The 15,489-nt window shown below is 43.4% G+C and overlaps 1 protein-coding gene across 10 annotated transcripts in view; it reads left to right on the top strand.

Moving 5' to 3' along the window:
• Positions 1 to 2,696: 2,696 nt before the first annotated feature.
• TNRC18 (trinucleotide repeat containing 18) overlaps positions 2,697 to 15,489 on the top strand; it is a 90,061-nt gene continuing 77,268 nt past the window's right edge. For 9 of the 10 annotated variants that reach the window (XM_073361914.2, XM_073361916.2, XM_073361921.2 and 6 more), the window contains exons 1-2: positions 2,697 to 3,121; positions 5,238 to 5,570. In XM_073361914.2, the coding sequence (XP_073218015.2) occupies positions 5,366 to 5,570 (205 nt within the window). In that variant the 5' untranslated portion in view covers positions 2,697 to 3,121; positions 5,238 to 5,365. The remainder of the gene's footprint in view (positions 3,122 to 5,237; positions 5,571 to 15,489) is intronic. The other variant, XM_073361925.2, reaches the window with a different exon arrangement.

The following is a 15,489-nucleotide window of genomic DNA, read 5'->3' on the forward strand; positions in this document are numbered from 1 at the left end:
GATGAGAAACACACTTGAAAAATGCAAGCGCCATTGGCAAACTAAGGACAAATAGGCAGAATTTTTTATTAGCAACTAAATGATTTATTGCATACATACCCCACCATCACAATTACAGCGTCTTGTAGGATCCGGGTGTGAGAACATAAACATTTATACAGTACGCGTTTAAAGCCACATAAAAGCCATTAAGCCATTTTTATTTTTTCCCCCTTTGGTCTGCTAAAGGAGAACAAAAATTCCGAATCCAGGAGTTGAGAAGTCCGAAGACAATGGCTTGGATGGCTCCCTCCTTGATCGTTAGGGTATTTATTAGCGGTGGATTTTTTTTTAAATTGCATGTAGAATTTGCAAGCTTTTCGAGGAATAAAGCGCTATTTTAAAAGAAAAAAAAAGAAGAAGCGTAAACTCAGAGGGAAGCTGTCACTCATTGCTGCTCCAATGATCATTCAAAATCTCTCCGCATTCTGTTCAGGCAGCCATAAGCCACGGACTTGCATTCATTTTCTTTGCAATAGCCTCCTCTTCCCCCTCCCACCAAGCCTCTCTCTCTCTCTGCTCGTCGCCCCCCCCTTTCTTCTTGTTGATCCTTTGGCTAATTTTGGATCAATCCACTGTTGATGAGTCCTGCTGAAATTGCCGTCCTTTCACTGGGGTTTCAGAAGGCGCCGGGGTGAAATTTGGATGAGATCTTCTTTGCTTTAACACACAGAATTGCTTTTTCCTCTCAGCTCATTACTATTTTAGGTTTGGGGGTTCCCCCCCCTTCCTTTCCTCGTCTCTCTCCCTCCTCTTCTGCTTCCAAAAGAGGGCAGCCTAGAAACCAGCTAGCTACGGTTTGACTATGGGCAACTTGAAACTATCCTACAGGACTCGAGGGTTTTTTTGTTTTTGTTTTTTGTTTTTAATTTATACTGGAATTAAATTCGATTTCCCCTCCCCCTTTAAATACCCAAGTTGAGGGGGGAAAGAGAGATTCTAACCTCTTGACGAATTTCAGGACTGCTTGATTGGGGGAGAAGAGGTGGTTCGACTGATTTAAACGCCTAAACTGTTAAATCTAAGGCTTTTTAAAAAAATAACAAACAAAAAACCCCCAACAAAATAAAAACCAAACCGTAGAGCACTTAATCCAAACCCGGGGTAACAAAACAAAGCTGTTTACAATGTCTCTCGCTAACGCGCAGCATTGGTTAACCATTACTGTATCAGAGCCTTCCAGACCGCATCTGAAGGTTAAAAGAAGGCATGGCTCGCTTGCTGTTAAAAATAGTTTAAACGCATTTTCGTGAGGAAGGCGGCTGAATTTTGAGACAGGTTCTCCGTTTACACGGAGCCGTGTCTCTCTCTCTCCCTCTCCCTAAATCAAGGCATGTTCATCTTCCTAGGCGGGGAAAACAACAACAGACCAACAACGCAGGGTGAAAACGGATTATGCTGAAAGAGGCATTGTAATATCAAACACAGAGTCGTTTGGTTTCTCTCTCGTCTTCCCCCGCCTTCTCCTCCAGCTAGGGCAGCGAGCAGATCTCTTCTCTGCTCAGCACCGGGTTTCTCCCACCTAAACAGATTTCGCATGGGGAGGAAGGGGGGAGGTTGTCTTTGAAATTTAACACGAGGTGGAAAAAACAGAGCCCAAGCATGTTTATTAAAATGGGGAGGGAGAAGGGTCCCGTAGGAGCCCAGCAGTGAAATGCAAATGAAATGAAATGTCAGTTGGGATTTTTGACCACAGATCATTCATTGCTCTTTAATCGTGTTTTCAGCTCGGATTTTTTTTGGGGGGGGAGGGGGGCGTTTGTTTGCTTTCAAAGGAGCTATATAAAGGGACTATTTACTCTCCTCTAATGTTCATTTATTCTGGGATTATTTTAACCAGCCGGGCTGCAGCTGGCTCTTATCACCTATGTTTCTATAGGAACCTCTGTCGAAAAGGTTATACACACACTCACCGGCCTCTCGAAAACATTAAAGATTAGCTGCCTTCGATTGCCGTCCAGTGAAGGATTCTTTAGGTTTTTCCCCAACCCCATGCGCGCCCACGGGTACTTGGAACAAACTCCTGCTCTGTCCCCTCTCCTCCCAGTCCCGTTAAGACAAACGTTCTCTCTGGGAATCAATTAAAGCTCTGTTTGAAATGATAAAATGGGGGAGGGTTTTTTTTCCCCCCCAAAGTTGGGAAATATTTCCCAGTACAGTAAAGCCCCAGCTGGCAACTGCAGAAAGAAGGGGGAAAGAAGAGGACAACCCTCCCCCCCTTGCATTATTTGCCCTCGGTGCTGAAAGCTTATTTTTCAATCAGAACCGCCCCCCCCCCAGTTCCCTGAAAATAGGGGACTTTCGCTAAACGCAGCGTTTTCACTAAATAGAGCGAAATGAACAGACCCGAACTGCGGCTACAATCACCTTCTATTTTGATCAGTCAGCCCAGACTGGGGAGGGGGAGGGCGAGGGCAGCCTTGAAACGGCCTCTAAAAATTCTCACCACCGGTTTTGATCATTCAGCCCTGTTAGGGGAGCCTAGAAACGGGTCGAGTCCTTGGTCCATAATTGGTTTTATAGGAATGGCTGAGGGCCAAAGTGTTTACATGAGGGTGAGTGGCAGGGCGAGCAGCCAATGGGAGACTTACTATGAATTTTTGGCTGGCCAGCTTGGAGAGGGGTGGGACGGGAGGAACAATGCTTGTTTCATTGCTAAAGAGGGTTTTTTTTTTTTTTTTTTTTTTTTTTTTAAGATCCAGAGAGAGGAACTTGAAAGGGGGTTTGTGTAATGTACCTTTTCCAATCGCGGGCTGTATATGGAGATTCTGAATTCTCCAAACCAGCGCTACCTGGATTTTATTAAAAAGCAGAGACCTCAGGAGCAGGAAAGCTGGATTTTAAAGGAAAGCAGAGAGATCGGTGCCGGTGCTCCTTTTTCTTTCAGGGTGGAGGAGAGGGTGAGACCGACTTATGGACTAAAAGGACATTTTTATACCAAAAAAAGGCAAGACGGGCAAAAAGTACTGTTCTAGCTTGGATCTAATTTCTGAGACGGGAGGAAAGCAAAGGCAAAGAGCTAAAGAATGCCAAAGAAGAGAGTTGCATAGAAGAGAGAGGCGGATTCTTCGGGGCTGGAAAGGTAGAATTCTTCGAATTTATTTTTTTGCAGCAAGTTAACTAGGTTTGGTTTGCGTTTTTGGCGAATAGCTTTGCTATAGGATCCGCTCCCCCGTCACCCTCCAAAAACCTTCCCGTAGTGTAGTTGGCTTTGATTTCACCCCAATTTCATTACTTAAAAGCCCCCTCCTTTCTCCACCCCCTCCCCCGACACACACACCAAAAAAAAAAAAATCGAAAATAAAAATAAGGTTTCCAAAGCGACTCCCCAACTTCTCCTTTGCTGATACAGGCTTGGAAAGGAGGTAAGAGAGAGAGACATGTTATGGTTATGGGCTGTTTTTAATTAAAAGCAGGAATGCAGCCATTTTAACTGCGTTTAAGAGGAAGGAAAAGTAAGGAGGTTTTGAAATTGGAACATTGAAGGAAGGCAGATAAATTAACTCTCCCCCCCACCAAAAAAGCCTAGAATCAAAAGGGTCAGCTAAACTTGTCCATTTTGTCATAATGTTATTTCATTCCACTGTAAAATATACGAATAGGAGGAGGGCTTTTAAAAAAAAAACAACGCAGCAACACCCCCTGCTTAAAATGGAAAACATGTAGCTAAGGATGTCCAGAATTATGTTGGGTTTTTTTTTTTAAAGTAAATGTTTCATCTGGTAACCAGAGGAGGGGAAGAGCCACTGCTTAATAAAGCTGGTGGAATACATGTAACTAAAACCAGGCTAAAATAAGAAACAAAGCTGGTAAGAAAACTCATGTTAAATGGCTTTTGAGCGACTTTGGCTTTCTGGACAGTGCATTCCCTCTTTTTAAACTATGTGTAGGTTAGACATGGGTGGAAATAATTTCAATTTATTTCAGATAATTCTGAGTATTTGCCCTGGAGAGAAAACATGGAATACATAAGAATTCTTCACTTGATCTGGAAACCTATGCTCACTAGACAGCTTGAGTACCCTTTAAAACGTATATATGGGAATGATTGCATGGTATTGAAAATAAATATTTGAGGGGGGGGGGGAAACAGATTTAAAATATCCTGTTTCCCTCTACCGCCCCTTTTCTTTCAGTAAATTCTAGATATCTTAACATTTTAACTGAAAGGTGATGAGTATTTACGAAGTATAAGAGGGTTCTCGAATTAAGCTTCCCCCCCCCCAGTTAATTTCATTGGCAAACAAGCCGCGGTTTAGAAAATATGTAAGAATATTCCTTAGTAAATCAGTAACTGAAAATGAAACTGAGGATAATACTGTTTCTTATAAAACCGTGACAAGGATGCAGTCCCATCTCATGGTAATCTCAGAATTACAATTGTATCGTTGTTGTTGGTTTTTTTTTTTTTAATCGTGTGTTCAGTAATAAATCCACTTTCACACAAAAGCTATTTTAAGTGGATTAAGGAACACCGATTTAAAAGCCTAATAATAATAAAACAACAACAACAATAATAATCTTCGTTTAAAACTCCCCAACTGCGTGTACCTAGTGGAGTCCTCAAGGGCTAAAAAGTTAAATATTAAATACTTTCAGGATAAGATAATGGGTAAATGTGTAGTGGGACATTTTAATCTATGGGAAGGGGAGGTTTCGCGGTTTTGTAACCTAAAGTTGGTGATTGTGGAGAAGAATATATACTGCGGTGGCTGGTTTCAACCAGATTCGTGGGGCAGGAGCGTCCGGAATGCCTGAGTGAGGCTTTTATTATTTGTCAAAAATTATTTTCACCCGATCTAGCAGGGCTTGCTGAACTCCCCCTTGGCTTTGGTGGGGCGGGGGGCAGAGCGGAAGGTTCTTTTAATTAAACCGAATTCTCTCTCTGGTGTTATTTGCAACAAAAATATCGGAGTCTCCCAAGCAACGTCTCCCAAGCAACGTTGTGGTCTTCTCTCTGTCAAACCCGCTCCTTTTCCCCCTTCAAGGCGAGGATATTTTTTTAAATGATTTATATCGGTTGTTTGGAGGGGGGGGGGGATCAGTTTAACTTTTGGGTGACTTGCTGTTTAAATCATTTAGCCTCCGTTTGCAAACAAATTGACTAATCGCGTGTGTGAGGTTTGGATGTGAGGGTGAATTCACCGGAGGGACGGTAACCCCCCGCCGCCGTGTTTGTGTCTGTCTCTCCCCTGCAGGGCGCTCGCCTCGCCAGGACCCCAGCACCCCACCGCGCCATGGGACGCTTTCACACCTTAGTTTTAAAAAACATCTGAACGGGGGGGGAGGGGGGGAGAGCTAAAGTCAACTCGGAGTTCGCGAGTGGATGATGGATGGCAGAGATTTTGGGCTTCCCCGATCTTTTCCCCCTCCTCTGCTGTCCGGGCTGGCCATGGAGAGTCACCGAGTCGGACCCGCCAGCGCAGCCGGGCGCATCGCTCCATCCGCCGGCCACATGGCTGCGGGGCTCCCGGCCCCTCTGGCACCTGGAAAATACCTCGCATCGGGCATCAACATCCATTCCCACCCGGGTAAGGCGCTTTGCGGCCCCGCTGGCGGTGTGTGTGATTTAAATCTCTGAGGCTGAGCTGGAAAGGACAAGCCCCCAGCTCCTTGCAGAGCCCCGGGAAGGGTGGGTCCCGGCTCGGGGGCTCTAGCTCACCCTGGCGCGGGACGAAATACATCCAATCTCATTTTTTTCCTCCTCCCAAAATGTTTCATTTTCCCCGAGGAGGAGGAAGGTTGGCGCGTGGGGTGTGAAGTCTAGGGAGGCATTTCGGTGTCTGGGGCGCTTTTTACTTTCTCTCCCCTCGAAGAAACGGACCTGAAATGCGTCCCAGGCCCTTCTAAAATGCTCTCCCGCTGATTACAATTTTGTACTGATATCTTTGAAACTTGTCTCGTGGTTTTTTGCTTGAAACAAACCCCCAAGATTTCTCCCACCTTCTTCGATTCCGGATTCCTCCTCCCCTCCTTTTATTTTATTTTACTTGCTCGATTACACTCCCCCCCAAAAAAACTATTTTAATATAAAACTGGGACAAAGGAGAAATCTCGCTTCTTCCTTTGGTTTAAACACAAATCCGGACTAGGATTACCTGGTTTCTAGTCTAAATACCACCCCCCCCCTTCCCGCCCCAAGATGTAACAATTTAAATATCTTGCCGGGAACAGTATTAAGAAGAAGAAAAAAGTCTGAATTTTAATTGCAAGGCGAGATCGCTCTCTGGTTGGTTTTCCTGTTTTGTGGATGATAATTTCAGTGAGGGAGAGAATCTTGTTCGTGCTTTTCAGCGGAATGGCAAGAGGTGCTAACGGAGGGGTGGGAGACAGGGCGAGTTTCCACCCCCAGTTTCTAAGCAGGGCAGTTACATAGCTGCAACACGCTTTGTTTTGCTAAAGTCTGTTTGTGTTGGGTTTGAGGGCTCCCCTCTGCTTTCATTCCCCAGCGTCTGCATGGCGTCCTGGGAAGTTCGTTAAGTAGGGCAGGATTTTTTTGGGGGGGGGAGGATGGTTCAACAACCTAAAAGTAAATTGTTTAATAGACACCAGCTGGATTTTAAAAATCCAGGAAACTGCCGGGGGGGGGGAGAAGAGAAAGCGGTCCAAGCGGTGTGGCGGCTTGCTTTTTTTTAATGCATCGACGATAAATACCCCCAATATACCACATGAAGCCAACATGGTTTAATTTTTGAGCAGCCTTATTTCGTTGATTGCATGGGGGGAATGTACAAGGAATGCAAGCTAAGAATGTCCGATCGAGCCTTCTTCTCTTTCCCTCTCCCCCAGTAATTTATTGTCCGGGTTTTGAGCTACAGCGGTAGTCGGTTGCTTTGGGAGTGATTCAAGGCAGATGAAAAGTTTTAGTGTTCTCAGAAATTCCCTGCTCCCAGACCTCCCCTTACCCCTTGGAGAGAGAGGGGTCCACATAGGGGAGGGGAGGGGAGTGGAGTGGGGGAAGGGGAGGCAGTCAGAAATAACACACACACATCGCATTATGAATCCCTGGGGCTTGCAGAATGTCCAACTTTTGCACATTAACTGAGGATGCATTTTTGTGGTTGCGTGTGTGACTCCGTTAAAAAGCTGAGTAGCTGGAAGTGTTTTTATTTTTAAAACTGTAGATAGAAAGCTGTTGTGTAGAGGGGGGGTTTTACGGGTTACGCTCTTTTAAAGAATCAATCCTTTACCAGCCGGATGGATGCAATTTCTAAAGTGCTTTGGGGCTATTTCTTATTAATACATAAAACCTAATCTCAAGTGCCTGCCTTTTTTAGATAGCTTTTTTTTTTTTTTGGTTGAAATTCTTATAAGTCAATATAGCTGGGAATCGGTCTGCACATGTGCCAGCCAACTGTTTATTTTTCTTTCATTGCACATTTAAAAATATGTTGCTTTTTCAGCTACTTCGTGTTGTGTAGCCCGTGTTTGTGGCCTGAAAGGAGGTTGCTTGCAGTCCAGCACTCAGATATTTCTTCAGTTACATTTCTTTTTTTCTGGGTGTGGAAAGGTGACTCTGAGGTTACATTAGGCGTTGGTAGGGGACAAGTTTTGCAATAATAAACCTGCCTTTCTCTACAGCGCATGGAATGGATGACTTTGAAATTTACAAACCTGATTGCCAACATCTGCAAAGAAGGAAGCAGCCCGAATGGAGGGAGAGATTTATTGGTTTTAGAATGGATGTCAGTGCCAATTTTCCAGGTGCTAAAACAAGAGGTGTAAAATGAAGAGCAATAAAACGAAGCACATGGGCAAACACCTCATTTTCCACCACCTCCTGCTAAGGCAAAATGTAATCTCTCAAAAATTGATCTCCCTGCCTAGACAAACAGGCAGAGCCTAGTATCAGGGTTTTAGTTTCCTTTTATTTTTAAAAGACGTACAAACCTGTAATTCTTTGCTGGGGAGAATGATTACAATTACCTTTCCAATTTGTATTAATAGAAGCTTTCCCCCACCCTCCCTCCCTGCCTTGCTTGCTTGGGCTATCTCATGAAATAATTGCTTTATGTTTACCCCCTGTTTCCTCTGGCTGATCCCAGAAGCTTCTATCGCTCTTGTGGCTTTGAGGTGCTAAAACTGTCCTTTGAAAGGGGGTTCAGGTAGAACTCCCCCTGGGCTGGTAAGCCAGTGGGGATATCTGGTCCTTCTTTAAAGGAATTTAATCTTCTCTTTTCCACAAGTTCGGATTTTACATCTAAGCCACTTCCGAGATAACTCCCCCATCAGCCTTCCACAATTCATTCCCTGCACTCCCTCATAAACTCTCTACCCTGTATTACTATTAACAAAGCTCTCTCACCCAGGTTGGCTACAGTAGGGAGTGGTAATTCCCAGACAGGCTAAATTGCATTAAAAAGATATGTACAATTAACAGTTTAAACTTCCATTATACTGTGGCAGTTGGTAGACAGGGATTTTTTTATGGCTTTAACAATTTCATTTTAAATGATGATTGCTTCCTGCTATTTAGAGCTTCTCCCATTCCCCCCGTCATTTTAAGTTGTTGAATGAGGGAGGGGTAGCATTTTAACAGAGCATCTTGAAATCAGTCAATGAATAAGCAGGACTAAAGAAAGTGACTGCTGAATCCCTCCCCAAGTCATCTTAAACTAAATTCATCCCTTTAAAAATAGCGTGATTTACTATGCTTCTGGATCTAGTTCTTTTAGCCTATTGATTTCAAAATTCTTTGCTGTGTAGCCTTTCTGTGCTAGAAAACCCCGAGCTAAAGGACCCTGCGCTCTGGCTCAGCTAGACTTGCGGGCAGTTGTCTCTTCTCTTATGTGTGTATTTTTCATGTGAACTTGCCAATAATCCTGATCCATTGAAGATTTTTGGGGGGTGGGGTGGGGACAGAAGTCTTTTGTCTGACGCAGTACAGTGTGAGTTGTTGCAGTTATGGGGAAGGGGATACTTACTAGGGGCAGTGAGAAGGTAGAACTGGCTTCTCTGCCAGCTCAGACCTAGGTCTGGCTAAATGCAGTTATTCCTAGTGGTTCTACATTTCTTTGATTCTTGGCTTGTTGGAGATAGGCAGGTCGTTCATGTCGCTTTTGGGTGGCAGAAGACCGGATGTACATGCCAGCCAGGAGGTAGCATGGCACCTTCCTAAGGGTCCTGCTAAATGTCCATGAAAAGAGTTAGGAAGGTGACATTATGCAATGGCATCTCATCCACAGCAGCAAAGGAGTTCGGCAAGAAGAGGAGGTGTACTGTAAATAAAAGAGAAGGTGATTGTAATCAATGATGCCAGATTGCAGAGTCCATTAATACACTTGCCTTTCATCTCTGGAGACCTGGTTCAAAATCTGGTGGGTTATTGGTTTTTGCCTTAGGTCACAAGTGAAATGAGTTTAGTGGTCTCGGCTTAATCCACAAAGCACTTTTATTTCCAGCACAAAACCCAGAGTTAGTGTGTTACCATTGGCAATCTCGGCATAGCAAAAGCCTGAGACTGAACAGCATGGGCCGATGCAGGACCATGTTGATGTCAAGTAGCAGAGATGCGTGAGAGAAACTTGCCCAGGACCTGACTATATCAAAATGTACCAAACTCCCTGAAAAACAAAACAAAAAAACTGCCACTGCTTTTCCCCAGTGTTGGGATATTATATTTCTGGGTGGGGTGTGTGTATATAATCTGGTGAGTGCTCTTTGTAAGTATTGTTACATTCTGGTCTGAGGAACTTGATTTTCCAGAGTGTTCCACTAAGGCTTCCTTAATCCACAAGAAGGGACTTAAATCTTAATGGCAAGATAAGTAATAAATAAAACTTGCAAGCTCGCCAGCCAAAGAAAAAGGGCCCAGATTGAGGGAAGAGATGCTTTATATTTCCACGTTAAGTATCTGTGTCTGGATATAGGAAGTGTGAGAATTTTAAAATGGATCGGAAACTGTTCCTATGTACAACATTGCAGTGATAGGCAAGAAAGTCTGTTGCACGTATTTACTGAGTATGAGACTTGGGCCTGCATAAAATTTGGTTTTTTACCCGCACTCCTAACCAATGTAGCTATGCTGGCAAAAATTATAAACACCTCTCATATGACATAGTGGTGCCAGCAAAAGCCCCACGTAACTGCAATTATACTGGCAAAAGTGCAGTTTTGCTGATATAAGCTGCATCCACATGAGTGCTTTGCTGGCGTAGCATCTGGTATAGCCATACTGGCCAAATGCTCTTAATACAGACCTGGCCTGCCGTCTTTTCTGCCTGTAAATTGCCTATCACACAGTTTAGTGCTAGACAAATGGTAAGAAATAATAACCTGTAACCTCTACACCAGCCTGCCGCAAGCTGGAATTGGGATATGGACTCTAAAGTTATCCAGTGCTGTAAATTCAACTGATCAGCTTAGTGGTTCAGCACAGGTATTTTTGTAATTATGATACATTCTGGGAAAATTTCATTGTGTTCAGTGGGGAAAATTTCATTGTGTTTAATGGTCCTTGAAATCACACTTCCCCTCTGGGTAGTGTGGTGGGTCTGGTGCTGTGGAGTGCCGGCTTGTAATATAAAACAAGGAGGAATGTTAGCTGACTAGAGACCTGCCAGGGGTGGTATTTCTCCCTCGCATGCCCCTCCCTTGTCTAAACTAGGCATTTTTGACCTAAACTTACCACCAGCGCTGTCCCCCCAATAGCAGTGGTGGAGAGAGGCACTTTTGCAAACAGGGCTCCGGACCCCCATGATCTAGACTGGCTCTGAACGGGGCTCATGCTTGAACCGGTCGTGTGCAGCCCTGTCTACGTTCACACTTTTACTGCTAGATCTGCTGCAGTAGCAGCACAAGTGGAAAATCCTTGGCAATGAAGTCTAGGGTAGGAACACCCCCCCCAAACACACACACACGCTGTCTGGGTTTCCAACTTGTTGACAACAAATAGCTGAAGGTTGATAGAGGAACAATGACTGTTCTGTGTCTATTCACCCCAAGGGGAAGTTGTGAATATGGTAGTTAGGCCAGGTGTTACTTTGGTCCCCTCATAGGTTTTTTTAGAAATATTTAGAGCACACATTGGTAAATTACGGTGTAAGAAGGACGGGAATGGATTGAGATTCCCTGACCCTCCTTCCCTCCACTACCCATTTTTCCACCAACTTAAATTGAGATCACTTCAAAGCTTGCGAAGCCAGAGAACGTTATGAGAAGAACTGGCTTCTCTGTTCCTGCACTAGTCTTCATTTTTGGAACTGTCCCATGGGTGCAGCACTTCTTCCGGTGCAGTGACCCTAGTGACTGTCATTGTGAAGCCATGTCTACACGAGAGAGACTTGAACTGGTGTAACAAACACCAGTACAGAAAGCTAGTGCGGACCCCTCCTGTAGGTGCAACAGTCTTGCTTTTTAAACTACATACGGGTAGTTATACCGGGCAAATTGACCTGTTCTAGACAATCTGCATAGAAAGGGCACCAGGTGCCACAAGTACTCCTTTTCTTTTTATGTATGTCACTGTGTCATTTAAACCTGTTCACAGCAAGTCCAGGCATTGCTGGTGACCACCTGGTCCGTGTTGACATTAGAGCGTCCATCACTGCAACTACCACTGGAGTTGAACACCTACTAGGAAATTCTAGCGGAGGAAGGGAGGAAAACTACTGTAGACTAGCCCTCATTGCTCTAGTTCACAACAAACCTATTCCTTTCCAACACTTTAGCTGTTGAAGAATGGACCTTGTTGGAGGGAAGATGGGGATGAAGCTTGCTTGTTATTTAGCTTTTCTAATATAGCAACGTTGGTAAGCAGAGAGGTTGTTTGCAAAAGGGAAATTCTGAATTTCATTTCCTTCCTAAAGACTGCAGCAACGTTCTTGTTGGTTTATAATTATATTATAATAGTGGTTATTTAAGGAAATTAATTTAAGGTTCCTGCAACAATGTTAACACAGCATGTTGCGCTTTCTGGCTTTGTCTGAACTAGGATTTAAAGGTGTGATGGTAAAATTAATTAGCTAGCTAACGTGATCTAACGCCTAGCTCTAGTCAAGGCAAGTTGTACTTAAGCAAATGCTAAACTTGTCCAGTTACAGCCTGGGTGCTCCACTATCCAAAGCTGTAAGTGGACAAGTTTAGCATTTGCTTAAGTACAATTTGCAGAGTTTTGTCCAGTTTTAGGAGGTGTTAGCTAGCTCAATCTAACATACACGATAAAACCATGTATTGGTTGTACCAGTGTCTGGTTTAAATGCATGGCTTAACCTAGCACTGTCATACAATGTATACCCTAAAATATAAGGGATGTGTGAGCTTGCTGAGTTAATGTTACTGTAAGAACCCTTGCATTTTTGCTTTTATTTTAATTGCAAAACTTTAACTCTGTGCATGTATCTTTTTAATAAAAGAGGGTAGGATGCAGGGAGTGTGTGGGGCAAATGTCTGCACTTAATGATGGTAACATTTAAGGGGTCCCAATTAGTGAGGTGTGAACTTTAAAATCTGAGATGAATGAGAGAGGAGCAGAGAGAGAGAATCTTTTCTGCTATGGTTTGTCTGAAAACAGTTTTTTGAAGAGGTGGGTTGGCAGAGCAGCCTGTCCTCTGTTTGCATAGTGATTGCTGCATCTTACCAATTGGGCTGGGGGGCCCTTTAAAGAAATTCCAGCAAGTCTAGAATTGCAGGAATACTGCTCAATGCAGCAAAATTTGCTCCCTAAGAGATCTCCCTAAGATCATACAGCCCATAATTCTCATCCTCACCATTTTCTCTTTTTCCCGTTGTTGAGGCAGAATTAGGAGAGACTTTTGTTGTGTGGATTTCCATACAACATTTTATATTTCTTTTTAAGTGTATCAGAACTGCACTTTTATAGACTCTAGCCCTCTGGTGCTGTGGCTGGATCTGTGGAGAAAAATCTCATGTTCACAGTCTCCAGATTTTTCACCAGTACAAACTCCCTTTTTTACACTAGTACGTCACAAGTGCATTGGGGGAGTAAGAGTGGTGGAAAAAATTCCTAATTTAGACAAGCTTCCAGGAGTGGTGTAGCAGTGAAAGTTTGGCTCTCTTTCCTTAGTGTCACAAATGATCAGCTATTGCGTATGCAGTATGCTTCTGTTTTCCTTTCCAGCTGTTTTAGATGATGATTATGGGAAACAAAAGGTGATCATTTTGGTATCACTCTAAATCAGGGGCACATTGAGAAAAAATCGGCAGGTGAAGGATGATTATAAACGGACATTGCTGGGGACCTAAAGAATGTTAATGTTTTAATGTGGCAAGAGTTGAAATGTTGATAAAAGATGGAGGTGACCTTGGGAACAATTTTTATTACGAGCATCAGTAGTGGCCAAAAGAATCATTTTAAGGGAATTGGAAATTGACAAACCAGCTGAAGATTGTGGGACTGGTACAATGAAATGAGTGATGTGGCAAGTCTGGAAGAGATATGGTGGCCTTAGAGAAATGACTGAGGGAGAATTTTAAGGAGATTTGGACCCCCTTTCTAGATCTGTATTCTGATAACTTCAAAAACGGTCACAGTTCCATATATCTAGCCATCTTTTTTTTATCCTGGTATGTTATTAAAAGTTAGATTATTTTTATTCTTGACGGTTATATATTGAATCTTGCCTTCTGTGTACTACTGCTTTTCTCCTCCCACTATGTTCTGTTCAGCCTCTTATCATTGGTCTTTAAGCTTAATTCCCCATGGTTTTGAATGCACTTTTAATATATTTGGTTCTAATTGATTTTAATTATGAAAATCATTTAAATGACGGACATGCTTGGCAGGTGAGGTTAACTTGGCTTTGCATATATCTTTGCTGCAAAAAAGGTGTGTTATTAACTCCAGCTAGCTCAGTCAGGTTAAAACAGCAGTGAAGACCTGACAACTTCGCTTTTAATTCAGGTTAAAGTCTGTAGGGGAGCCTGCAGTTGAATTCACCTAAGTTAACTGAATTGCCAAGTCTTTGCTGCTATTTTAACCTGCATTAGCTAAATTGGATTAGCTAACCTGTTTTAAGAACACCCCCTTTTTTTGTGTGTGTGTGTGTGGTGAACATATAGCCTTAGTGCAAGTCACCATCAGGGCAAGAACATAGTGTGTGTGTGTGAAATAACTAGAAAGCAATAACACATGGCACTCCCTCCATGTACTGTGTGTGTGACCATTATGTAATTCTCTGTTTCATATCCAGATCTGTTATGTCAATATACATCATATGGACAATATTAGGACAAATCAAGTTCTATTATATTCAAGTGCATAAACATTGTGTGTGTGTTTTCTCTCCCCTACCTCCCCCACCCCCCCAGTTTCCACTTTTTTCTCCTTTTTATGCTCCAGTAGCTATACACACTACACGTCATTTCAATCCTGCGTTACACTCAGGGGTTTCCCTTCACTATCCCACTGCTACAGCAGAGCCTTCTCCAGAATGAGATTAGCAGCACAAAGCAGCGATTCTTCTGCTTCTTTTAATGTATCCTCTGGGTTTGTGTGGGATCGGAAATTCCTACTTTCATCAGATGAGCCCTCTCTGTAACTTTTTTTGGACAGATCTTCTGCATCTCCTCTTCACGATGACATTCGTGTTGGTGCAAGCATTGTATACTCCCCCCACCATTGTTAAAGTTAGTTTTACCTTATTTTCTTCTCTAAATCTCTCCACATAACTGAGCGGCCTCCATCTTGTCTGGCACAAGAAAGCTCTCTGTCTTTTCCTAGCCAGGTTCAATATAGTTCTGAGAATAATAAAACCATCTCTTGTATCATTTAGACAAATGTAAGTGACAGCCATAGATTACAATACACCATACAAGTAGCATCTGTAGTTGGGTGGCTGAACTTTGCAACGTCAGGGGCTGCGCTGGCAATTTGTCAAGAGCCCAAGGGCTGTGTTTTAATTTGAATATGTATTTAATGCACACAACCATAACATTTGCGTATGCTTTTATCTCCTTTGATCAGCGACTAGAAAGCACTTGTTTTGATTTTTTTTTTGCCAGTAGTAAAAACATGGCTGTTTCCAGTTATGCCATCTTTCTAATGGCAGGGAGATGTTAGCAAAGGGCTACTTTTTAGGGGAGGCAACTACTGGGCATCCTTGATATGGGGTGAAGTTTCAAGCAGAATGGTTGAGCATGAGCGCAAATGGAGACGGAGCGTGTAGTGTGTTTAATTCATTAAAAGGATGGTTTGGAATGCCAGGGCAGGTGGTAGAAACAAGGTGTAAAGAGAAGCAGGGATGGAAATGCAGATGATGCTGGTAGCAGGAGGAAAGGTTCTGCTGCCCAGAGTGACGAGACAAGGAAGGATGGGGTGGTGGAGTTTGAGAGGACAGGGAGAGCTGATGGCACTCACTGGAAGGTGTTGTGAACCCCACTGAAGACGGGGTTGGGGCGGGAATGAAAAGGGCTAGAATTGTGGGGTCTGGTCATGCCATTGTTGTTAATGGGACTTTCTGTTTACAAATGGATGGCGTGTTATGGCCCATG

The sequence above is a fragment of the Lepidochelys kempii genome, chromosome 10, assembly GCF_965140285.1.
Source record: "Lepidochelys kempii isolate rLepKem1 chromosome 10, rLepKem1.hap1, whole genome shotgun sequence".
NCBI classification, from domain to species: domain Eukaryota; kingdom Metazoa; phylum Chordata; order Testudines; family Cheloniidae; genus Lepidochelys; species Lepidochelys kempii.